The sequence below is a fragment of the Sinohyriopsis cumingii genome, chromosome 15 (genome assembly GCF_028554795.1).
Source record: "Sinohyriopsis cumingii isolate HCF-2022 chromosome 15, ASM2855479v2, whole genome shotgun sequence".
Lineage (NCBI taxonomy): Eukaryota > Metazoa > Mollusca > Bivalvia > Unionida > Unionidae > Sinohyriopsis > Sinohyriopsis cumingii.
The window spans coordinates 57,539,107-57,566,014 of record NC_142975.1 but is presented as its reverse complement, the minus strand read 5'-3'; the positions used below and the strand labels follow the sequence as shown (position 1 = coordinate 57,566,014).

General features: G+C 34.1%; 1 protein-coding gene across 2 annotated transcripts; it reads right to left on the bottom strand.

The window, feature by feature from the left end:
• Positions 1–4,649: 4,649 nt before the first annotated feature.
• LOC149781857 (uncharacterized) lies at positions 4,650–24,839 on the bottom strand. 2 transcript variants are annotated; one of them, XM_089936053.1, is made up of 5 exons: positions 24,670–24,839; positions 24,268–24,384; positions 17,660–17,810; positions 15,400–15,432; positions 4,650–5,478 (listed from the first exon to the last, which is right to left on the bottom strand). In XM_089936053.1, exons 3-5 carry the CDS (start codon positions 17,727–17,729, stop codon positions 5,201–5,203), a joined length of 381 nt encoding a protein of 126 aa, XP_089792179.1. In that variant the 5' UTR covers positions 17,730–17,810; positions 24,268–24,384; positions 24,670–24,839; the 3' UTR covers positions 4,650–5,200. The 2 variants fall into 2 exon arrangements, with proteins under 2 accessions (XP_089792179.1, XP_089792180.1); XM_089936054.1 differs by lacking the exon at positions 24,268–24,384.
• Positions 24,840–26,908: the final 2,069 nt, after the last annotated feature.

Sequence of the window (26,908 nt, the reverse complement as noted above, 5' to 3'; positions counted from 1 at the left end):
GTTCGACCAGGTCTTGAGTACTGCTCAAATGTGAGGAACCCACGTAATAAAGATGTAATAAATAAGATAGCGATGGTTCAGAGGAGAACTGCTAGATTCACCACAAATAAATATCGCAACACTATTAGTGTCAATGCAATGTTGAACCATCTCCAGTGGGAATTACTCGAATCCAGGTGAACCAAAGCCCAGCTGACAATGTTGTACAAGACTGCGAACAACCTAGTGGACATACCAGTGGACAAATACATGACCCTGGTATATAGCCAAACTAGGACAAACCACAGGAAAAAGTTCCAATTAAATTCAGCATCGAAAAATTGTTTCAAGTTCAGGTTTTTCTCATGTACAATAGGGACTTGGAACAAAGTACCATCAATAATTAAAGAAGCTCTTAACCTGGTATCTCACAAGCAGGAGCTTTCCAAAACCACACGCAAATGAACTAGTCAGCTACAAGTAAAACCTAGTGATCCTCAGGGCTATGCCGGTTGAGGCTCCTTATCTCATCGCCGCTACGGTAGCTGGATTGGTCTGAGTATAAAGCGACGAAAACGTACACTGACACTCTTTTACTTATTTTTGCCTTTCCTATCATTACTCTTCTGACTGTCCTATCATTTCCATCTTTACTTTATCTTTGACCGCGCACAATCCGTTACTTAATAGTCAAGTGTGACTGCGTCAACTTATTTATAGACAGATAGATATACTTTGTTTTGCGTTCCATAGAAGAAATGTTCCATTCCAACAGTTTAAGGTCACTACACGCAGTGTCCTGCACGTACAGCGACAGATTATGTCAAACAACTTTGTTTTGTCAATCCTACAGAGTTAAAGTCAGATCCAAAGAAACAAAATAAATTCTGATCAAATATTTAGAACGTTTGAAATACCCATTGTATATTTATAGTATGTACGCTGTAGCAATGATAGACCACGAGATATATACATTTTTCATTAACAGGAAACGAGGCTTGCCGAGTGTTATATCATTGATACAGCGTACATGATGTGCATATATTTTCATTTATATCACACATAAATACATATATTTGCTCTTTGAACCGAGTTAAGATTGATAACAGGCAACTATTATTGACTGAGTGAATGAACTCCTCACATACCTGCCGAGTGTGTCCGCTACAAAATGTAATTATATATGTTTGTGGCTATTCACAATCACCTTTGGGTATTAATAAGTTACGTTTGTATTTTTATTTACATTGATTAGATGAATACAAGAAACACGTATGATTTAAACATAAAGGATGGTTTTAGTGAAGAAAATAGAACACTACAAACACCGAACGCTCAGCCATTCACGTACTGGTCCATGGAAATAAGTGAAGCATAAAAACTAAGCAAAATAACGAACCAACAAGAGGTAACTAAACTATTTAATACATTTGCAATTTAATTAAGTCATTATTCTGCTTTAAATCACATTACTACCGACCATACAATTGTTTCTCTCTGTCTGTCTGTCTCTTTTTCTCTCTCTCTCTCGTTGGTCGGTTTAACTTCACTTTTACCATCATTCATGATTCCAGAGACATCGTTGTATTACACAAGCGAAAATCCTCTACACTCGTCTTTTCATGGATTTTCTACGAGTTATTTTGCTACGATGGTCTAGAGAGAGAGGTGGCGGACTTTGGACATTGTGGTATTTAATTCACAATAATCAATTTTACAGCATTATAGTAGGTTTAAGAAACAACAACAACAAAAGCATTAAATACATTTCAGTATGTGTGCATTGTAACCAAGAAATTTACCGTATAATGTCGACAGTCTATTGCAACTTTTTTTTTTTTTTTTTTTTTTTTTTATTAACCCCGTAATAGGTTGACCACTGGGTCGGGGAACCATCCCAGGATCACCTTACAATCAAACATTTCTGGTTATCAGATAATCTAGGGATAATAAATATAATCTACAGAGAAAGTAAAAAAGAAAAAAAAACACACACACACACACGCATATACACATGCATATGGCCAAAATCTAGGTGACATGGCTTTTGTGATATTACAGTATTTTGTTCCTGTTTACCCTCAAGTCAGAGACAAGTTAAATGTTCATTGTTGAGGTCCATTTTTGAAGAAATTGGTCCTCTTTTTTATTTACCTTGGCAGTGTAATTTTCAATGTTCTTATGCATTGCAACTATTTGCTTAAAAGCAAAAATAGAAGGATTTTTCATATTGAATCTCCAAGTATAAATATAATATTTTGCCAAAATAAGCAGAAAATTACCCAAACTGTCCAGTTGTTCACTTCCTAAAAATGTTTCTTTTTTGGACAGATGTACAATATTTGGGCAAAAAGGTGCAAAAACTTCATTAAAACGGTACCAAAACTGTGAAGTAATACTGCAGTCATAAAAGAGATGCTCAATACTTTCAGTTTCACTCTTACAGAAAGTACATTTGTTGTCATCAAATATGTTAATTCTTTTAAGAAAATCATTAGTAGCGATTATTCTATGGATTAATTTAAAGTTAAAAGAGATCAACTTGGTATCCTTGGTACAGCATTTTGCCCGGCTATATATATCAGACCACTCCTCACTACTTATATTTTTATTTAATACTTGCATCCAAGTTTCTTGCTTCGCAGTGTGTTGCCTTTTAGCTTCCTGTAAAAGATCTTTGTAAATAAACTTGAGTGAATCTTGTTTTCGCAAGTTCGTTATTTTATCCTCCTGCTTATCAAAATTATTATGTACTAGGTGGTTTTTTATGGCATCTTTCCATGCTTTAGGAATTCTGGATATTAAGGAGAAGTATTTCAAGAAATCATCGCTTCCAGTTTTTTGTTTTATTATCTCAAAAGGTATTAAATTACCGTGAACATCTACTAGATCGTTCAGAATTTCAAAACCAGCTTCTGTCCAGGATTTGTATTGATAGATCATTTTAGGGGGGACAAAATTTAAAATACTCATGGATAGATACTCGTTAGGATTTTGCGGTTCTTCTTTCCATTTAGATACTGCCAAAATTACATCTCTCCAAAAACTGTTTTTAATGAACTTACAAAATTCTTCTAATTTCCTTCTCCCTAAATTCCAAATATCCTTTTTATTTCTGAGTATAGTTGTATTGACTAAGTTCTGCCACGTTCCATTTTCCTTTTCCAGCAATCTTTTAACCCATCTTATCTTAATATACCTAATGAATGAAAATATGTGTATCATATTTAGTCCTCCCTCGTTTTCTGGGGAAACTAGTATATCACGTTTTATTCTCTCTACTTTTCCACCCCATACAAATTTAAATAACATGCGATTTAGTTCTGCTTCAACTTTTGCTGATGGGTTAGGAAGTGCTGAAAAAAGATGTATGAATATGGGCAGAACAAGAGTCTTTACAACAATTACTTTACCAACTATTGATAGATGTCTTTGACTCCAGCTTGCCAGTATTCGTTTTGCCTTTGTTAGTTTCTTCATATAATTGATTTCCACCATCTGTTGTAAATCTGGAGAAAATTCTATGCCAAGGAGTGTAAAGTTAGAAGAGGACCAAATTAGGCCCATTTCGGGACATATTCTTTCATTAGAAAATTTCCTGTTTCCAATCCAAATAGCTTTTGTTTTTGTTATGTTACATTTAAGTCCCGATAATAAAGAAAAACCTTGCAAGATATTCATCGTTGCTTCAAGAGAAAAACTAGATCCATCAAGAAGAATAAAAGCGTCATCAGCATACTGACCCAATTTATATTCACTGGCGTCAAAGATTACTCTAGTCTATTGCAACTTTGTATCATTGATTACATAAACACCGTAGATAAATCCCAAGTAACGTGTACACATACCGTTACGAGGAACCAGATTCTTGTAGGTTACTTAGTGTAAGTTCAGTTTCAACGTTTTCATCTTGCCCAAATTCTTTTTCTCTGTCAGTATATATTTCTGGACTTTGTCCCCTTATGCATGAATGCATGAGACGGGAGGGGGAAACGGAAAGCATGAAATTGTGTACCATATTAAATTCATTTAGAAAACGGGGTTTATTAATACTTTTTATCGCTTAACGATTAATGAGTCGAAATTCATCACTGATTTAGAATCAACAGCACAGCCACAAGAATATATATATATATCTTTTGAAGTCCAAAATGTACAGCTTAGGTGTGCAATGCGATATTTATTCCTGAAATATCTTTTACAAAGTCAGACTTCTGACTTTCGAAAATAATTCATAGTAATAAAATCGGATGATTAACGGACATTACCTATACCTTAAATGATATCTGTTATAAAAATTCGGGTGACTTCAAAATCTGATTTATATCCTTTTACATTAAATTATTGATTACCCGGACTGATCAGAAGACAATCTTTTCCCATTAACTGATAACTTTATTAAGAACAATTCATTTTTATGTATATTTTCTAGGCCTGTATGAACAACAGTTTCAAAAAATCGCATATGTGTAAACATTATTTTATATCATATTTCTTCAGTTTTGTTTGGTATAATTTTAGATGATGATGATGAAAAAATTTTGTGTGTGCATAATTAGTATCAAATTTTGTTTAAAATAAATTAATTGTTTATCTGAGCAAACATATAAATGGGATAAATTTCCACAGTTTAGAAACACATATAACAAATTACCAATACAGACAAAACATTGAAATCTTTGGTGATAAATTTAATGACTTTTCTGCACTCCACGATGTTTTTAATTTCAAAATGTATTTGCTTACATGAAATATATACATTATAATTTGTACATTCATTCTATTACCAATGTAAAACCTGTGCAATACTGCCAAGACATCCAATCAAAAATAGTCACCTCTGTAAGGGTTCTGAAATTATTGGAATGCTAATATCCATTTAAGATATTATTGTATTCCATTTCATCCAGTTTTCTTTGCAGGAAACATATCGAACCTATTAAATAATGTTATTTTGTAGTGACAAGTATTGCTTATGTAAGCATTGTTTATATTGTTTTCTTTTCTCTTTCTTCCATTCATATTGTTAATATAAACTGTTATTTACAGCAACCAAAAATAGGACAATCAACCTTATGTGCCAGACTCAGCTCTAAGAACCATGGATTTATCTTAGCTACAGTCTTTCTTCAGATATGTATTTTTGTTACAAATATTTACAAACTTTAATCTAACAGATATGTTTTCTCTTATTGTTTAACTTTGTAGCAGCTGTTGATGATCATATGCACCCTTCTGAGTTGGATGGAAATTCAATCTCAGGTAATTCAGGCCATTCGTCCATGTCAGGACATGTAATACGGCTCTTTCTACAGATGCAGCAAACAACAATCACAGAAATGAGTATTCCACAACCTGTGCAACATAGCAATACTATTGTAATTATGTCACCAACACTTAAACCTTTTCTTTCAGTCTCGTTCGGTTTGGTGGAAACATTTAATGTTGTCTCATTCTGTTCACTGGTAAAGTTTGCTAGATACGTAGTTGGCTGTGGCGCTGAAAGAAATGGAAATTAATTTGAAAATGCAGAAATATCATATAATTAATTTAATATCTCATCTTAACTTCAGTGAAGCAAACTTTGAAGTCGCTTGTTTTATCTATTCTAATTTCTATTCCAGACTACAAATTTACAAAATAAAATGTAAATTTATCTTGATCTATATTTACTTTAAGTTTCACTCTGCTGCCGGACATAAGACGTACAATGTGACTGCTTTATTGAAAAGGTTTAATTATGAATAACTTCTTTTTGGATATGGCATATTGTATGTACATCAACAAACACATAAAGTATTTGGGTTCTGATCAGTGCATACAAAACAGTCTGTAGTTTGTTACCAGTGTCACAAGATGAAGCCGGGTTGGGACTGGATTAGGGAAGACACCAAAAGCAACTGTGTTTATAAGACGTTTATTTAGAAACGCAAATTAAATATTAACAAATCTGACACCATTATGAACAAAAAAGATAAGGAAAATTATAAAGTTCCTAACATGGAACTACCAACAACAAGTATCTCAACGAAAAAAACTCAAACATAAATTTAACAAATGGAATTTCAAACAAACGTAAATCAAGTACCAACACTGATCAACAAAATACAAGTATATGATATACACCCCAATATAAACAAAGTCTTGAATGTATCGTTCATAAAACGATATTGAAAAGAACGTAAATTTGAATGTATCGTTCATAAAACGATACTGAAAAGCATGTAAATTTGAATGTATCGTTCATAAAAACGATATTAAAATGCAAGTAAATTTGAATGTATCGTTCATATAACGATATTGAAAAGCATGTAAATTTGAATGTATCGTTCATAAAACGATACTGAAAAGCATGTAAATTTGAATGTATCGTTCATAAAAACGATATTAAAATGCAAGTAAATTTGAATGTATCGTTCATATAACGATATTGAAAAGCATGTAAATTTGAATGTATCGTTCATAAAACGATACTGAAAAGCATGTAAATTTGAATGTATCGTTCATAAAAACGATATTAAAATGCAAGTAAATTTGAATGTATCGTTCATATAACGATACTGAAATGCAAGTAAATTTGAATGTATCGTTCATATAACGATACTGAAATACAAGTAAATTTTCTCAGATAGCAATAGTGAAAATAACAACGTGGAACACATAATACATATAACTATCGTGGCGCCCATTTGAAGTCCAAGATTTAACTCCCGTTCCACTCGCTCTAGTCAATGGCCAGAGAAGCGCACGCGTACGGTCCGCTCCTCTCAGTCTGTTGAAGGATCCCTCGAGAGCCCTCACATCAATCACAGACCCGCATCGAGAAAACCAGTACACACTTCCAGACCAACGTCACCAGACACAGCGAATACGTCACACGAAACCACACAGAGTTCTGTGACTCCACATCTAACCATGTACAAGGCTGCATGTATAAGGCAGCTAAACTTATAACAACTAAACCGTGTAGTACATATGACACGGTTAAGTACTTCTGGATTGATATATGTTGCGCATGCGCGCGCATGAATTCGTTACCCATTACATTAGTCGTTCAATACATGCAGCGTATAATTAAATTCAACTTGTCTGTTCAGTTACAACAAATAGCTAACTCGAACCGGACTATAGTATTTCTAATATGGCGTTGTATAACTTAGGTATTGACTCTCTGTAGAATTTAGAATAAATTCTAAAACATATAAAGTATGAAACAATTCTGTCATAAACCGAATAGTAATAAAGAATACTTAAATTTCATTAACTCTACAGCTGGACATTTGCTCCCGTAAAGGGGTAAGCTTTCTGACAAGACTCGGCGTAATGTAATTTGGTTATAGAGAATTTGCTCTATGTGTACACTAGCTGTGACAGATATGCGCAGCTAGGTACTTAGGTTTTCCGCTGCAGGCAAGTTGCACGTGCAGTATGGTCTCAGTTTCGCTCAGCATTTCGAAATAACTAGAGCCGAAAAAATATACCACCCTCGGGTGACGCTGTACGCGGCAACGAAACCCGAGTACATTTTTGACAACATATACATATTGATATAACTCATACACAATTCCGTGACAACCAGTTCTTCTATTGCACGTGATTTAGATAAGGATAAAGTAATATAATTTTACTTAGTATATTGATAGTTGATTTAAATAAATTTATTCATAAAAATAACCAACTTTAGGGTGGTACAATATATGTTTTATGTTCAGTTAAAATCAGACTATGTGAAAGTCCTCCGCAGAAATAATATACATAGTTCGCAGTCTGTATGGAAAGAAATTAATTACAATGCCAAACAAGGGATTGAGACCAATTAATATGTCTAACAAGAGTTGACTCTATATGAATATTTTGAAATGAATTAATTACAACGCTGTTGTCTTCAAACACGACCGCTGTGTTGTAGCTAGAATCCCAACGTTAGGAGACACTGCTTACCCCACACTCCAGACTTGGGGGATACACAACATTTTAAAGGGTCAATGGAAAATTGTGGTACATAAATAATGCATAGTAATGGCAAATAATAATCTTACTTACTTCGACAGTTTGGTCACTTTAACTTTGTCATCTACACCTTACTATCATATTTTCCATGAAAATTTACAGTATTACAATAAAATTGTATGCGTTAAGTATTTCATGCAAACATTAACATGTATGTGTATTCGATTCACCTAATATAAGTTGTACCGTATGTTTTCCGTCCGGATCTTCCTCTCATTTCACTTTACTGTTCACGCGCTATCTACTGGCATTTATAACAGTAAATGCTCATTTTCTTAAGTACTTTTCTTTTCAAATAATAAATCAATAATTAAGTGAAATATTTTGTATTTGACTAAATTAAGTCTCTTTATGTCAGCCTCAAAATAATTTAAATCTTCCTTGCCGTAGCTTTGACTTCAAAAATTAATCTTCCTTGCCGTAGCTTTGACTTTAACTTATAAAATGTGTTATACTAGAGACAGTCAAAAACATTACATTGCAACTGCCACAAACTTTGAAAGTGGTCATTGTGAACTACTTTGTTTCAGATGAATTGTCAATGGCATCTTTAAGGTTTTATCCCCTTTAGTGACTTTGCACATTGTTAGTGCCAATGAATATTTAGATGGACAGTCGCTAAAGAAATGTTACAGGCCTATTATTCGATTTTCCTGACGAAACCTTGGGCCCAGGATGATGATTTGGGAGACACAGGACAAATTAATTGCGTGAAACCCATGATTCTGTGCTCAGTGTGAAACACTAAAGAATTTCAACAGCTTTTCAAAAATTAAAATGTACTACAGCTGAATATAAAAAAGCACAAAGATATGGTCAAGCCATGGTCGCAGTTTACGCTGTTTTTATAAGAAAGCTACTGTTACAGGTCACCGGCCATCCTCCAACATTTTCCTATTTATATCAGATTTTCATTACATGATTAAAAATAGTTACACTCGCACAAAAATAAATAAAAAATTATCAAGGGTAAAGTAGAAATAATAATTTAATTACTCGAAATATAAGTATACAACGCTGTTACTTCCCCTTAGTTACGATTTCCCACCTATAGAGGACGCAACCGGAAATGACGTACATGTATCCCTACAAGACGAAGTACATGCTTCTTGTTGTTGAAAAATAAAGCACTATAAACTACGGATAGGGAATATTTTAGATGAAACTAATGAAAACTAATTTACTGTTCAGCCTTATGTTGGTTTGCGTGCAAGACGCACTAGATTGTGTCGCTTTCAAAACTGTTCCATGTTTCAATTTATTTCGAAAATTCCTGTTAATACAGGTAAAAAGAATCAATCCTGGCTTCCCTGTGTCGGCAGACTTTATAAAAAAAAAAGATGAAAGAAATCGGCACACTTAAAGGATCCAAAGGAACCAAATTTGACTTCCTTTTGTCGGCCAACTTCAGAAGAAAAAATTGGCACACTAAAAGATACCAAAGTGAATTTTCCGGGGTTGGTTTGCATTGTAATAAAATAACCTATGTATTTGATATCCTGTCGGTAAGTTCAAACAATGAGTTTATTGCTCCATGCCAGCTGTGTTTATCACCCGCGCTTCTATTTGTTTGCCATATGTAATCATAATTCATGTTTTGCAGGGCGAATATTATACACAATAATAACTTGCTTTAATAATACTTTATCATTTGCACTCACATTGAATGTATTTTAAAATAATGATTCTTTTTTGGTGGTTTGTTTGCGAGATACGGACTTATAGTTAACCTGGATAGAATACAATCTGGGTCAGTTTGCAATAAGTAACTTGTCATGCGTAAATGGCAGGTGCCTTCAAGCAATCGGGTGATACTTTCGTCTCATTTGCGATTTTGTTTTTTGACATAAGCGATACACACTACACTAAGGATGCATACGCAAGCCGGCACCCGCTACAAATACGGAGTTCGTGGACATATATTTTTAAAAAATAATTTTCGTATAATGAAAACAGAAGGAATATATGATAACAATGCAATATTAATTTTTTCATTTTATTTTCAAACAAGTCTATGTTTATCAATTTATTTTGTACCGTGAGTGTGTATGTGTGGGGGGGGGGGGGCACAAATTAAACACAAAATTGTTTCCTTTCTAATTTGTACGGAATAATGGAGGAAATATGATTGACAATATTGGCAAGTAATGACAAGCTTTCAATTTACTCGCGCAAACACTAAGACACCTTGAAAAATAAAAACAATAAAATTAGCTGGTAAGAGCTTCATATTGCAGCAACTAAATACTGACAAAATGCTCAACATTATTCTTCCCCCCTTCTCTCTCTCTCTCTCTCTCTCTCTCTCTCTCTCTCTCTCTCATGTATAATCTAGTATGTATTGTATGCAGCTGTGTTACAACGTGAAGCCTAAACTTAAGTATATTTGTTATAATATCTCTTGTACAACCCTTTGCAAAATCTGTACGCATTATGTAGAATATTATCTGTTACGTATTTATGTTTTATAAATAATTATTGATAATTTGACAGGAAGACTTAAACTGAGAACGGCGTTGTGCAGATGCATATATTTGTTAGCATAAAAAATGTATATAAATATTTTAATTAGAACAAGCAAGGTATGTCAGTTTGTGTTTTCTCTCATAAATATGTACGTTACGAAGTATGATTATTTTCTTTCAAAGCATATCAAAATAGTTTGTTTAAATTTAGTTTTTCCCCCCTAAAACCTATCTTACACTGAATCCACTCTTTTGTTGAAGAAAATGAACGTACAAACTATTGTTAAGTTTGGCCAAATTGTATTTCGAGATGGGCCGAATTGTCTTCGGGCCAAATTCACTATAATCCGGCATAAATGATACAACTTTCCCATCCCTCCCCTATTCGATCCCACATATTAAATACACTTTTTTTCTGGTAAACATGGTTTTTCGGAAAAAGAAAGAATGCCTTTTCCCCATCATCACTATTTTGGTTACATCCGTATGCAACACAGTGCACCATATTTGCAGTACAAAAGCACGATCGTACGCTATATCACATAGACATTTACGTGGGGAAATTAAGCACTTGAACGGCTAGGTTGAATAGAAGGGATAAATATACGTCATATCCGGTTTTGGCACGCGGAAACTACCGATTGTTTACGGAGATTGCCGAATTATTTTTTCATTTTATAAAGCGGAGTTTTAAGTCTAATTAAACATTTTTATGGTGTGCTTACATAACCAATGCGTTTTGTTTTTAACCATAATAATATCACACGTTTGTACAATATAGGTGGCAGGTGACCTTTAAATTTGTAATGGACATGGGAAGTTAATGAAGTCTTTCATATATTAACACTGGGTATTACGGCGTAATTTTCCTTATTAACCTGATGAAATGCATGGCTACGTTTCTTCAAATGTCAGTTGTTCAATGCTTTGATCACTAGAATTTCCACAGAACATTTATTTCAATAACAGTCTACACGTGTGGCTGAGTGATGGATTCTTGATTATTCCAGTCTTTATTATACTGAAGTGCATCTATAGTGTTTATCTATTTTCGATGTTAGGATAATTCCTAGAATCAACATAGTTTTCTTACATGGATATTTTAAGAAATGGGAAAAATAAAAATGAACTTACTTGAACATTGTCAAAAATATTCTTCTTTGAAAATCTGAGGTATAATATTCAAGCTAATGACACATAGAGTACATTAAAACCACATTAATGGTAACTGAGTAGAAAATGCCAACTTTGAATTACTGAAAAGATGCTAGACCCTGAAACGTTTTCGATCATTCATGATTTTGTATTAAGGGTGACATTGTCTAAGTTCCGTATGTTTTTTCCGAAATTAGTGTAGTCAGCATATTATTATGCTTCTGTTTATATGCTTATGTATTGGACTTTAAAAATATTTCAGTTTATTTAAAACCTAATTATACACGAGAGTAAGAAAATGATTCCTTACAGTGTTTTCGATTTGGCCAAGGTGCTATGAAGTTGACATTAATAACTGATCTTAGCTGAGGTCCCTAATATGTAGTTATTTTTTGGTGGTTAAACTAATTTTAATTCGTTTCCCCACATTAGGCCAAAAGACTGTCAGATTGAAGTTGTATACCTGTACTGACTATCTGTATCTATTTATAGATTATAAGACAAAACCAGTCTTGCTACTTGAACATGTTATACGTAATTATCAAAGCCCCTGCAACTGGTGCCTAGAATTATTATTTTTTTTGTTGAGAGCTTGACATTAGTCAATAAAAATGATTTTCGCGCATTAAAAATTTCTTTTTTGAGATAAATATTTTTCCAAATGCGTCTTAGTAACAATTATGCCTAAGAAGGGCGGATGTTTACTTTCTAGTTCGCTCATGGAAAATGATAATTTGTCATTGTTTTTATCATATCACAGCCCTTTTCTGGCATTTATGAGGACTAGATCCGTTACAAATTGCTAATCAAAGTTCTCAGATCACTATCAGGCAATTTGTTCCGAATTTCTGAAAGGCAGGGAACGGTGTTCCCGATCACAAAATGAAGGAAGTTTCCTTCCAATTGTCTGCCGAACCTGTGTATTTTGTTACGGTTCCTACGGTACACAGAATGGCAGATAAAGCCCGAAGACATCTGGTAAATGCCCTGCAAAGAAATGTCAAGTTATCTTGAGGAACGATTCTGGAACAAAAAAGGTAAGTGTAATAATTTAAACCTGTTTAAAGATGGCTTAGGTGCTGATCGCTTTGAAGCAGAGGAGGAATCAATAAATCGGAGATTAGGAATTTGGGAGAATTTCGATGCTTTTGTCCTATTTTCTTCCCGCTGGGAAGCATGGAATAGACAGTCCATAGGAAATATATGCCTTTGATTTCACGATGAAAGATTTATTCATAATGATATTATTTGATAGTATAGGACCAAAGGATGGTGATTAATGATGAGGTTGGTTTTGAAATTCCTAAGATTTTTTGTCAGATGACTCGTGTGGTCCAAAGATGGGATTTTCATTATAGCGTGTATTAAACAAACACCTATTTTGACTTTCTTAGAAGAGTGCATGGTTCTAACCAATCCGATATGCCTGAGATTGCTAAATATTAATAAGGATATATCGTGTTTGTGTGACCAAAGATATTTGGCTCTGGGCTTTTGACTGTAACAATTTTGTTTTCTCTGCAACTCATATTCCAGGACAAAGTAACATTCTTGCAGATTCGTTGCCCAGAAATTGAATTGATTCAGCTGAATGTTAAGTCAATTCCAAAGTACTTTCTGTACCAAGTATAGATGTTTGCTTCTCGTTTGAATTTCGAACTTAAATCATACGTGTCCTGGAAACCTAATCCAGAAGTTGTACAATTGATGTTACTTGTTATGCTGCAGACATTTCTCAATCTATATATTCCCTCCTTTTAGATTACTATCCAGAGTCTTAGCCTAAATTGATCAAGATCGGGGGGGGGGGGGGGTCATAGTAGTTCCCCTTTGACCAACTCAGGTCTCACTGGATAGTTTCGTATTTTGACACCACCACCACCCCAAGCACCCTATTTTTTAAGGTAGAAGGCATGAACCTAATTATCACAAGCCTAGCACTTATAAATTCACACATAAGCTAAATATATAATGTGGTTTAGATTTGCTTTGAGTTAGGCTTGGAAACAGGTTGGCTTGTTGGTGACTGCCTGTCACAATTAGATGAGCATTGGAGATCAAATGCGTAACTTCGGCTGCAAATGAACTGCCGACTTGGCTTACGTATTTATGTGTGTCTGCTACAGAGGTAAATATCTAAAAATCTAGATGGTTGAGGGGTGATGAAAAGTATGCTAATTTGTTATAGTACTAGTGAACTTTATTCATGCATAAGGCACATGCTGATTCTTTTAGTTGCCTTGTCACAGAAAAATATTCAAAATAGCTACTTCTTGTCAAAAATGAATGTAAAATTTAGGGGTTGGTGGCAGTGTTGGTCCAGTATAAAAACCACCAGTTGCATCAGGAATTAACCTGATTACTGCAGTCAAAATCTCACATGTATGCTTTCTACAAAAATCATTAGTTTGTTTTTATTTGTATCTTCAGTGTAAAATTATTCTCATTTTTCTGTAATTGGTCATTGTCGGATGAAAATTCACCAGATAAACTGTCAAGTGAGACCTCAGGTTTGATTGCCTATAATATTACAAAGAAATAATCCAATTTCGGTCCTTCTCTCAAAGCGGAGAAAGATGCTATGTGTTCCTCGCAGTCAAGAAAGCCATCCACTGCTTCACCAAATGCCGTTGATAGGATGTAATAGGATTGGAACGGAAAAACCTTGGACTTCAATAATCAGTTGCAAGCTTTGTCTCCATGTTATGGAGACAAACACATAAACAGCACAGCTTAATTTGCAAAGATGGGGTTTGTAGTGTAGAAAATGGAAGGTTAATCCCATTAAACCAACTATTATATGCATTGCTTCTCTTTAGAGATAAGGGTCTTCTTATAATGTTGTAAACACTCATATATCAGTCCTGGCGAATACATGGGATTGTGTAAGGGATTCATAAATTATTGAGAATAACTTGATAAGCAGAGTAGTGAAGCCCATTTTAATGCCTGACTGGAAAATCAAGATAATCCTTTATTTGGGATTTTTGAAAACGTTTTAGATTTGTTAATAGTTTGCAAGCTCTAAATGTCACAAAGTTAACTTTTAAATGATCTGTTTGATTACTTTGACAACATTACAGATAGTTTAAACTCTTTCTTCATTTACTTTGGATCGTATTTTTAATGAGTACAATCAGATCCTCGTTAATCTCCATGGAATTCTGACGACATCAACCCCAGTAAACCTTCGAAATTAGCTGAAATTCAGCCAGAAAGGCAAACTTGTCCATGCCATGTAACTAATCTGACAGTCTATATTAAAGCAACTTGACATAGTCGTAAATCAAGAAAAGTGTTTATTTTATTTGAAACATTTCTTCCTGCTGCCACACCAACCATCATTTGTTAGGTGAAAATGTTCTTGAAATGACTGGTTCCGCTACACAGAATTGGCTATGAGCCAGATATAATATTCCTCGATACGGTCCTTCAGAGCTAAACCGGATGAAGCACTTTTATTTGACGGAAATTTGCTTATGTGAACTGTAATGAGTGATTTTTTCATTGAATGTGTCAAGTGACTTTCGAATATGGAATTTGCTTAGTGTTTGCATAAACTTGTCAGTATTACTTCACTAAAAGTCTACTGAGGGAATAACAAAATAGGCTGAATATCAAATCAAGTTGAGAAGTTGTATGTTTGCAAGACCAGATGAAAAGTAATTAATTTAATAAGCAGGAATGTGCCGCTTGCATTATTTGTGAGAATTTGTGCAAGAGCTCTGTGTGTGTGTGTGTGTGTGTGAGAGAGAGAGAGAGAGATTCCATGACAAAGATGACAACTTACTTGCTGTTATGGAAGTTGTAATAGTCCTAGATGCTGCAAGAAAACAATATTCATGCCAAGTATAAGATAATATAGGTATTTTATTATGTAAAATATTAGAGAAACTTTCTGTACAGACGAATGTTCTTTGTTTCTGTTCCGCACTGTCACAATTCACGAGAATTCAAACTCATAAATATATTGATATAATTGAAAATTGAAAATCATGTAAATATAGCACATAGAGCTATTCAGAAGTTAGAACATTGTGAGTGCAGAAATTTAGTCACACATCGTAAGAAAACGTTTAAATTACTAACAATCCAGTTCAATGATATGCATCCAGCAATCAAATGTATTATTCCGAATGAAGCAAAAGTAATACTAGATAAACTGCAACGGCTCAGCATTACAAATCCTCACGATTTATTGTATATTTCGAACGTCCCTACCGTACCGCCCATGTTACTAACACCAACACCTTCCGGCGATGAGCCTGTGGTAATAAGGCAAAATACGTCCCGTGTATCAAACGAGATTTCTTCCTTCTGTGACTGCATATACAAACTTAGGTTTTGCATCCTTTGGCGAAAACACAACGTAAATAGATATCTTAGCAGCGCCATTTTCAATTAGGATCAATTGGTTTTTTAGGATGAATATTTATGTAAAATTTCATGGCAGACCTCCAAATAATTTAGGAGGAGTAGCGATAACAATCATGTGCTGACTGGCTGATAGAAATCATAAGAAGTCTCCTGGGGAAAAGTCCGCATTGGTATGGGCATCAAATCAAGAGAAGCGGCAATAACTACCATTTCAAACTGGCCACTATGGCGACCGTATTAGATATCCGAACAGCACCATTTTCAATTAAGACAAGCTAGACATTTGGATGAAAAGTGTATGCAAAGTTTCATGGCATAAATTGAAATAGTTTGGGAGAATGAGTAATAACATGCTAAAAATATTTTAAAATACCTTGTCGAAAAGGTCGTAAAGAAAAAGCTCATAAGAGTGCTTATTTTATATACAAGTTCGTGTATAGCCTAGTTGACTCCATCTTCCATCAAACTGTTACTTACATTTTTAGACTTTCATTGTTCACGTTCACCTTTAAATAGCAATACTTCTGTAAAATGATCATCCCAAAACATCGAAGTCCTAATAACGCGACATTTTTATGCTTGCAATAATATTAGATATTCTGCATGTATTGTTGTGTTACCAAAGTAAATGTCATCGATTGTTAATTTATTGCTAAATCTTATTAGTAGTATTACCAAAAAGAACGAAAATCCACGGCAACTGAGAACGGTAATAAATGTGATTGGGATGTTAAAATTATCACAAGCCTCACTTGCTCTACGATGCCATAGTTTAACTTTGAAAAATATCACGACAAAGACAAGTTTAATTCCCATAAATAATGTATGTATTAACATAGTTTCATTTTAAATTAATAAATTTACTAAGACACCGAAAGAAAAACAAATTACGGTATTCAATCTATAAAAAAATTGTCCATCTAAGCATCACTGAATACTACATTCACTTTTTTCTTACACAAACTTTACCAAATTTTTACACGGCAGGATTAGGATCATTATTTTTTTTAAAAGGTTATTGTTTTTAAAATCCACAGTCCTTTGTCTTAATTTTATTTTGTAATGAGATACATCGAGCACGAACCACAGAACTGACAGGTGAAACTAGTTAAAACAGCATTACCCTCCACACTGCCAAGCATGATTCAGGCCCATCTGCAGCCTTGCGCTTGGCACCAGAGAAATATGTGAAGTTGCCATCGAAAAAGCATACATTTGTTTATCGCTCGAAAACAAAAGATTATAACTGTACATGATAAAAATCACAGCTGATTTAACTACTATTTATGATGATTAACATGAGAATTCTTATTTCTCAGACTAAGCAAACTAAATCCACAAAATCTTCGCACTATTTTCCAAGTTCAGATATCTTCTGATTCTATCCTATTGTTTGGGGGCAGCCTTGGGGTACATCCAATATATGTTATAAATTCTAATCATAATTCAAGCATGGGAAAGATCAGCCTTCTCAGACTATAGAATCATGGGCCAAGTGAGGGCACACTACCAAAATGGAAAATATTATTCTTTGATGTCACCTTTTTACCCGTTTAATATATATCATACACACCATAGGTAGCTTAGATTCGCCACTAGCTTGTTTTGTGGACTATTTTGTTCATTGCAAAGAAAATATAAAATAAAAAGTAACATGAAATAATATTGAATACCTGTGTGTTCCAGGTTAATTAAGACGAACACTAATAAGATAGGAACTGTCTTGCTCAAAGTCCAAGCCATCACCAGGAACTTTTGAAAATCTTGGATACTTTACAGAAAAACAACCAGTACTCAGTTCAGAATCTTCCACACTCTGCCTATCTGGTAAAGAAAATAATTTTCCAGGTCAACCTCATAGCCATTTTTCTTTTGCAGAATTGTTTGCATGTAATACAATTTCAACTTAAATACAAATTTCAAGTGCATGTATATAATGTTATAGTCTGAAATTTCCAGTAGTCTGAGGTCCTAGAGTTATCTTTATTCACCTATGACCTGTCATGTACTACCAGTGTGTGCTTCTTAATCCTTAAAATATCTGAAAATAGTAACAAAAAAAGCATTGATGTCGACTGTTTTTGTGAGACAAGCTGGTAAAGAACACGCATAGAGGATCTTGGAAATTACACATTTTCGCGGTATAAAGTAAACCATGCACGCGGTTATCTATTACAAATTGGATACAGTGGTCGTAGCTGAAGTCCAAGTCGTGATATGTAGTGATTGGATTAAGATTAACTACCCCATTGGAGGGTCACAGCAGTATAGCTGTGTGACAGTGGACATCAACTAATCACGTAGAACTTACCTGACTGTCGATTTACAGTAGACACTGCCGACTACAGTGCTTACGGAATACACAGTGCCTTTTAATAATCAAAGACTCGCTCACTAAAATGCACTGATATACATATATTGCGAGAGATGAATCATATACTTCAGAGTAGATAATATTTAAGTGCTTCATAAAATATATAAAGTTTAATGACGCAGCGGTTTCTATGAACGTGTATGTCTGTGTGTGTGTGTGAGTGTGAAGGAGAAAGAGATTATGCTTTAGCAAAACAAAGCAAAAAAAATCACACGTATTAGCTGGTTGTTAAGGCACGAAAGAAAGTGGAGCAATTGGTACCTGATTGCGTAGATTATTCAATTATCAAAATAAATAATACGAGAAATGCTGTTATCTTTCTATTGTTCACTCAGCCACTCTGCAATTTCTTTACTTAATATATTCCCATACAATGAAATATACATATCGATGTCCAAAATACAACCTCTAATCCGCACCAAACAAAGAGACACTTTTTGCAAGAATTTAGATGCAAGAGAGACATATATTTACATTTACCAAAGAACTACTGTTTTAAGATGACTCTTCTACGCATACGATGCAGAATTCTTTTGCAAACACCTAAACAAACACACTTATGGTTGGGTTTTTTAGTCATCTGACAAGTTCAATATTACCAAATTTAAGGCAGCAAGTGACGAAATAGCAGAATCATTCAAATATGATCCCTTGGAATCAAACTCGTATGTATTATTTTCAGTTGATGCAGATACAACCTCATCTGGTTCAGTTCATTCTTTCAGTTCATGTTACAAATCATGCAATAATGTTTCCAAACGTCAGGTGAAAATTGTTTTATTATCAGTTTATTTAGTCATTTGTTATATTTGAACCATTTTACCCTTTTTAAGAAGCTGGCGTGAATACAACTAAAATCTATGTCGCCAAAGACCGGTAGCGTATTTACACAGGGTTTAAGCCAACAATGTGAAAATATTGATTAGATGTTGTGAATAAAACATTGGAACTTGTGACCATCTGTCCAATGCCTTAACCAATGAGAGGCAACAGCTCTCTTGGGTGCTGATATCAATAGCTTCCAAGCTATGACTCCAAGGGCGAGGACCCAGGGGTAGGGACAGATCCAATAATCCATGCTGATGACAAGTTAAATCCTCTTGCAATGTCAAGGAAGTGTATGTACTTTAAGGATGGTGCAATGAACAATTTCTAAGTTATGAATCATGGCCTAGGAGAGACCTAAAAGACAATGCTGGTTATATAAATTGCTCTTCTCGGTCCATATTTGAAGACCAAATTTTGTCTTTTCAATTAGAGAAAATGATGTGGTACTCCAACATAACTTCCAAGAAGCGGTGAATAGGCTCATAAGATAAACCTAGGGAGAAGTCACCAAAGTCAAAGAAGAGTGGGCTGAAGAAACGAATGGGTGGGGGGGGGGGGGGCAAGAGACTTCGAAATATTAAAGAGAAATTGGGTGATGATCCAAGAGAGGATATAATCCGGAAGAGTAGGAGGAGTCGAACAAAATCACACCGGTCATTCCTATAAGAAAGGAAGAGCAACAGCAGTTACAACAACAACGTCAATAACTAAAAGATGGGTTTGGAAATGGTCACCTTTATTACCAAGGTTACCTTGGTGTTGGGATCTACGGTATTAAACTGTTCAGTTTCCTCCAGTTTTGGCCAGATTATTCTGCTATGTTCGTGGGCATGTCTAGGTCTGATAATACATACATACATACATACGATCGTACATGCGTGCGTGCGTGCGTGCGTACGTAAGTACGTACACACATACATACATACATACATTTATTGCAATCACGATCATAGACGATATACCTATGATCCGTATTTGGGTAACTGACGAATATTCGGGGAAGATATAACAAATGTAGGCTTAAAAATAATGCAATAATTAGGTACAAAAAGTAAACGAAGTTGGTTTCGATAAAATGCTAAACTGAGTTATTGGAAGAGCAAGAATATTGTAGGCGAGTAAGTGCATGTGCACCCAGTGTTCCTATCACCCAGCCACTAACTTCAATAATTCTACCATAAAGGTAGACATTATTACTAGTACTTCTTGCTATTAAATAACTGTTGTCGGTTATATTTTCATAAAGGACATACAATATATAATTTTTTTAATTAACATTTTATACAGTTGTATATAGTGCCTTGGTATTAAGGTCATTAGGATACAAAGCATCTAACTTATGAATCTATTAACTTTCTTTTATGAGTCTATTCATGTATCCATGCACACTATCTACTGGCATGAAAGAAAAGTCCACTATTGAGTGATTACTTGTATTAACATTTATTTAAATATTAAAAGAGAACTGACAATCTCTGTAATATTTTATATGAAGCGATGATTGTTCATTCTCTTAGAAACTGGTTGAAGTGTTTGTCCAACATATTGCATGTTACATTTTTTTGCAGCTTATTAAATTGATCACATCAGTTGATACGCAGTTAGTGTTATAACGTAGATAAAATACTTATTTTGGTATTGGTGCTACTAAAAGAAGTACTTTCTCTTATATTTGCACATTGAAAGCACCAATGTCTGTTACATTTAGATGACGAAAAATATATTTTTTTATTTTCTGTCTGTTTGGTTCTAATTTTAAAAAAAAATGCAAATCTAGCACAGAATTATCCGCGTGTGTGTTATTTTTTAAAATCCCAATTATATAATGACTATGTTATCTATAATGTTTCATGTTTGTGATTAAATGTACCGCAATGTCTAATTGCTAATATACGATCATTAATCTAGCTTTTGTACATCATTTGAAAGTTTTGATTCATTTTTAAATTTGAAAGAAGATATCAACAGCAGTTTAACAAGCTAACACTCTTTAATCAAATCGTAGACTTCACCAACAATATCGTTTAGTAGGAATTAAGTTTTGTAGTATCTGATAACTTAATACCAGGCTGGAATGACTGTGTCAAAGAACTACATGAATTTGCACGAAATGCTTACCTTATGTGGCGTGATAACGGTAAACCTCGTCACGGCCATCTCAGTAACCAAATGCGCCAAACAAGAGCACAATTTAAGTAGGCTCTTAGATTATGTAAGATGGAGGAAGTAAAACATCGAGCATACTTGTTAGCACAAACATTTGAAAATGTCGACCAACGTGAATTCTGGTAGCAAGTTAAACAAAATATTACGACAACTTCCAATAAACTACCAATTTGCACTGATGGGAACCATGGTCAGAATAATATACGCAACATGTGGAAAAATCATTTTGAAGACTTACTCAATACTGTTAAAAATGAATCGAATAAGAAGGATGTGCATTCAGCATTGAATACCCCTTCTGCTAGTATTGAGGTAATCACATTATCTGAGATCCAAAGTGCAATTACAAGACAAAAAGGCGGCAAATGTCCAGGATCAGATTTTTAAATTTTCAGATACTAGACTTCATGTGCTATTGATGATTTTATTTAATTGTATGTTTGTGCATCACTTTGTACCAGATGATTTCACAAAAGTTACAATTATACCGCTACTAAAGAGCAAAATTGGTAACCTGGCGGAAAAAAATAACTACAGACCTATAGCTCTTACGACTATTATTTCAAAAATATTTGATTGCATCATACTGCAAAGATGTAAAGTCACACTCTCCGATAATCAGTTTGGTTTTAATAAGCAGCATTCAATATAAGTATGCATATATGCCTTTAAGGAAACTGTTAGCTATTATGTAGAACATGGCAGCCCAGTGTTTGCTAGCTACGATGTCGTAGCCTCAACTTGATTTGTTGTGGTTGAGGCTACAAACTGATCCCATATCATGTAATGGAGCAAAAAAATTCGTCACTAAAGTCAGAAAAACAAACAGTGTAGAAATCAAATACATAAGTATAATCATATTGTGGAAGAAATTTGGCTTATTTTGAATTTATTAAGCCCTTACGCGATAAAATAAATTGGCATGGTTACTCTAACCTTATCCTGTCCGCCATGACAGATAACGCGAGACTCTCGCCGTGACCCCTTTTCTACGAAAGTCTTGCCAGACCATATTTTGGATTTTCTACGCTATACAATTATCAATTAAGTGCGAATAATCGCTTCTTGGTGGAATTTCAAAGTTGCCGGTAAACCGTATTTACTTTTAATGCGCAGAATTTCTGACCCAAACGGCGCCAAAATTTTACTACGATTTGTTTACATTTCCAAAAAAGGCGCCAATGTCCTTATATGGCACACAAACAAACGAAGCTGAGAACGGAAGTAATCATTATTTGAAATAATATGGTGGACGATCTAAACGAAAATATCGGCTGAAAAAGGTAAACGAGATTTTACAACTATTTCTACAATGATTTTCGATACTTCCGGTATTAAATAAGAGGACTACTCAATTTATTGGATTACATGCAAGGAATATGTTTAAAGTTTTATTATTAGGCTAAAGGAACGCCGGGTGTGAATCACACCCGGCTTGCTCCATTAACACGTATATGCTCATGTTAGTACCCTGTCCACGAGGTACGAGTAAGGGTACTAATATTAGTACTAAGTGTTTGCATGTTTTTTAGACGTTAGCAAGGCATTTGGTAGGGTCAGTCACTGGACACTCTGTAAGCTCGGTCAGTGTTACGTGGGTTACGTCTGCCACCAAATGCGTTGTTTCTAAACAATTTTAGTTTTGCTGATGATATGTCATTGAAAGGTCCTTCTATCACAGGTTTAAGAAAATTATTAAAGATATGTGAACAATACGCATTTGAGAATGATATCATCTATAATACACACAAAAATCAATATGCATGGTCCTTCAGCCAACATCTTTCAAATTACCATCTCCTCCCCCTGTACATCTTAACGGCAATGCTCTTACATATGTCAACAGTTATACCTATTTGGGTCATATTTTGAAATCCAATCTGTCGGATAATGAAGATATGAGACATTACCGATTTTGTGTACTCAAACAAACATGCTTCTACGTAAATTTAAGAATTGTCCATTGAATATCAAAATTAGATTATTAAAATCTTATTGTTGCACTATGTGTTGTGCTCCTCTGTGGATAAACTTTAGTGAATGTATGAAAAGAAAACTAGTTATTGGTTATAATAATAGTCTTCATTTTCTATTAGGTCTTCCTAGGTGGAACAGTGCCTCCAACATGTTTGTAAAATATAATGTGTTCAGTTTTGATGAAATAATGAGAACGTATGTTTTCTCAATGATGACAAGAATATATAATAGTAAGAACTGTATATTGAAATCTCTTTGGAACTATGGCATTCATTTAAATTATCATATTATTAGTAGATGGAACAAATTACCCTTTAAATGTGCCATTTAATGTCATTCTTAACAATGAATTGCTGTAGATGTATCTGTATACTTGTATGTATGATATATATGTTCTTTTATGTTTATAATGTCTTTACTTTATAATTATATTTTAATTTAGAGGTATTGACTTTGTAGTTTAAAATAACGAATTCTTATCTCTATCTTAATTCTTAATAGATTCATGTAAAAGTGAGCAGTAAAGCAGGTAAAGATAGAATAATTAGTGAGATGTTTTCAGTTTTCTTCTGAGCTCATTGTATATACATACAAAAAAACATTACTTTATTTCAATTGGTGGTTCATCTTTGTTGTTTCTCTTGCAAAGATCACAATATTAACATAACAGTGAAGCCACTGAAATTATCTATCCAAGTATTTTAAATTATCTACAGATAAATTCCACAAGAATATCTTTAAAAAAATTACTCACGCACAAATGTTGTAAGTACTAAAAATAGGGTCGTAAACAATTTCACAAAGAAATTACCTAGTTTTCAACTCAGCCATTGAGAGATGACCTTCAAAATGAGGTCCTGAGATTGTAAATAAAAGCAATGTGAATGTGTATATGTCTTGATACAAAATAGTCACATACAGCAACATGATACTTACAAAATGTACCCACACACACACACACAAATGTGTACACTTCACAAATTAGTCGGTGTGTTCTCTCCTCTCCAGGTATCTCACTGCGTAAGAGATAATTTTCTGTTGCTATCAACAAACCTATAAATAAATAAGCACTTGCTAGAACATGCTGCGTGGGTGATTTTTCTTGTTTCGTTTTCAAGACAGTGCATATTACTTTATTGGCGATAAATATACTTTCTGATTGGCGGTGTATTTATACAAGTAAGGTAGATAAAAGATAGGTAAAAATGAATAAAGATTACCTTATAACAATCAATTTTGGTATTTGGTATACATGTTTTCCATTTTATTTCTCTGATTTGCGTAACCCGATTCATTGCATCTATCTATCGTTTAACTTTTTATTAGACTTTTACTTACACTACAAGTATAAATGCAGCTACTTATATCCTCCCTCTTCCTCTTCTTCCGCTTCTCTTCCTGCTCCAAATTCTACTGCCGCTGTTGCCACAATTTGATCCAAATCACGTCTATTTTTGGGGAATAATTTGTAATATTTATGGCAAATATCCAAAAACGCTGTATGTAGTCTCACCATAAATAGGCTGTTTTGTTTCCATACAGTAGTTAATTGTAACAGATCTAAAATAAAAAAAGACTGCGAGCCTATATTGTGACTTGAGAATGTCACCATATTTAATGAGACTCACAGCGACGAAAATGAAAATAAATAATGTACTTACCTGTGATATAAAACTACAAAACAAAAAGAAAGAAATATATTTATCAAATGAATAAAACTTATATACAAATCTAATATTTGTGTCTAAGGGATAACATACAGAAATACAGGATGAAGTAACTAAATTTAACACTATAAGAAAAGACGGACATACATACAAAAGGACGTTCAAAATAAAAGAAATGTACAAGGTCATACGTATACAGAAACACACCAAGAAAATTACCCAAATTTTGATGAACTGATTTACCTTATAACGTTGTTGTTGTTGTTGTTGTGGGGTTTAAAGCCATTTTTCAGCACACGATAGGGTTACCATGGCAGGGCCAGTATTAATGGTAAAGGAAGAACCCGGGAAAACCCCGGACAGGACCACCGACCCACGAGAAGCAACTGGCAAGCTTTCTCACATACCAACATTGGCTGAATCCAAGACTCGAACCGCCACAGATAGAAGTGAGATGGCAGTGACCTTATAACGTAACTAAACAAATATGTCAAAATCAGAAGAAACAAGGTTAACATGGTAAAAAATGAATGATTTGTTTAGATTTGCAACAAAAAAAATCAGTCTAAATCATGAAAAGAACAATGAACATAAACTTCAACTTTATCAGACCATTTGTCTCCTACTTTTATAACCCAGTCTGGATTGAAAAGCATCAAAAATGATTTTGATGAAACTCTCGTGCATTGGGACCATCAGGCTGATATTTTGCATTAGTATATCTAAATAAGAGAGCCTTAATGGGCCTGAGATGACTCACATAAATGATAACTATCTGATATCCAAAGCCAAAAGAGGCTGACCAACAAATCTGGGTCAGTAGTTATTTGAGATAGAGTTGTTTGTATCTTTCTCTCATTTTAGTAACGGCCACCATATTTGATGATCGAACCGAAAGGCGTTACATCTGGAACATTTCTTTCAAAATGTATCAAAGTATGTTAAATGATGTTTGAGAAATTATCAAAGATTTTCTATTATTAGTAACAACTGATATATGAGATGGCAGATTGCCATCATTTGTAAAAAGTTAAAAGCTTTTCATGTCAAAATGCTTTCTGTAATATTTGTCTACTTCTGTGGAGTTATCGACTGTCGTAATGGTAGCCACACTAGAAGGCGAATCAGCCTCATTTATACAAATTGAAACTCCTTTATTATCAGAAAGCTTTCTGTCCAATTTCGTCAGTTTTTACTGAGACGCTTCTACAAAGATTTCGTTTAATTTCAGTTTCAGTTGTCTAATTCCGAATGTCCTCTTTGCCAGGATGATTTCTGTCAGATCTTTTAATTGTCAAATCAGCTGATACTGAGAAAAAGTCGTTTAAATGGTTTGTTTCTATTTTAGTACTGGCTGTCATATCTGAGAACAAATCGGCAACAGCTATATATATTTTGACAGGTCTTTATTCCAGGAAGATTTTTTTTAAAACGTTGTCAAATTCTATTAAGTAGTTTTAGAGAAAAATGTATTTAGGGTTTTCTTACCTTGAGTAATGATAATCATATTTGATGCTGTACCAGCATCTTTTGTTCAGTCTTGCTTAATTTTGGCCACATTCTATTCAAATATTTTAGTAATGTATTCGTTTCAAGTTTTCTTATGTTTAGAAATGGCGTCCGTATTATTATGATAGCATGCTCTCTGTCAAATATAATTAAATTTTCTTCAGAGCTTTTGACAAAGAAAACTTTTTTTCTTAAATGTGTTTCTGTTTTAGCAAATAGGGCCATAGTTTGACGGCTGATGCGAATTAGTTTATGCATCTAAAAACTCTTTAAGCCAAGATATTTGTAAACGTTTTTTGAGGAGATGTTCAATATTTCCCCCGCAATTTCTGGCAACAACGGACGGGTTCGGCTGATGTTCGGCATTATTTACTGGAACTTAAAGGTCTACATGTATTGAT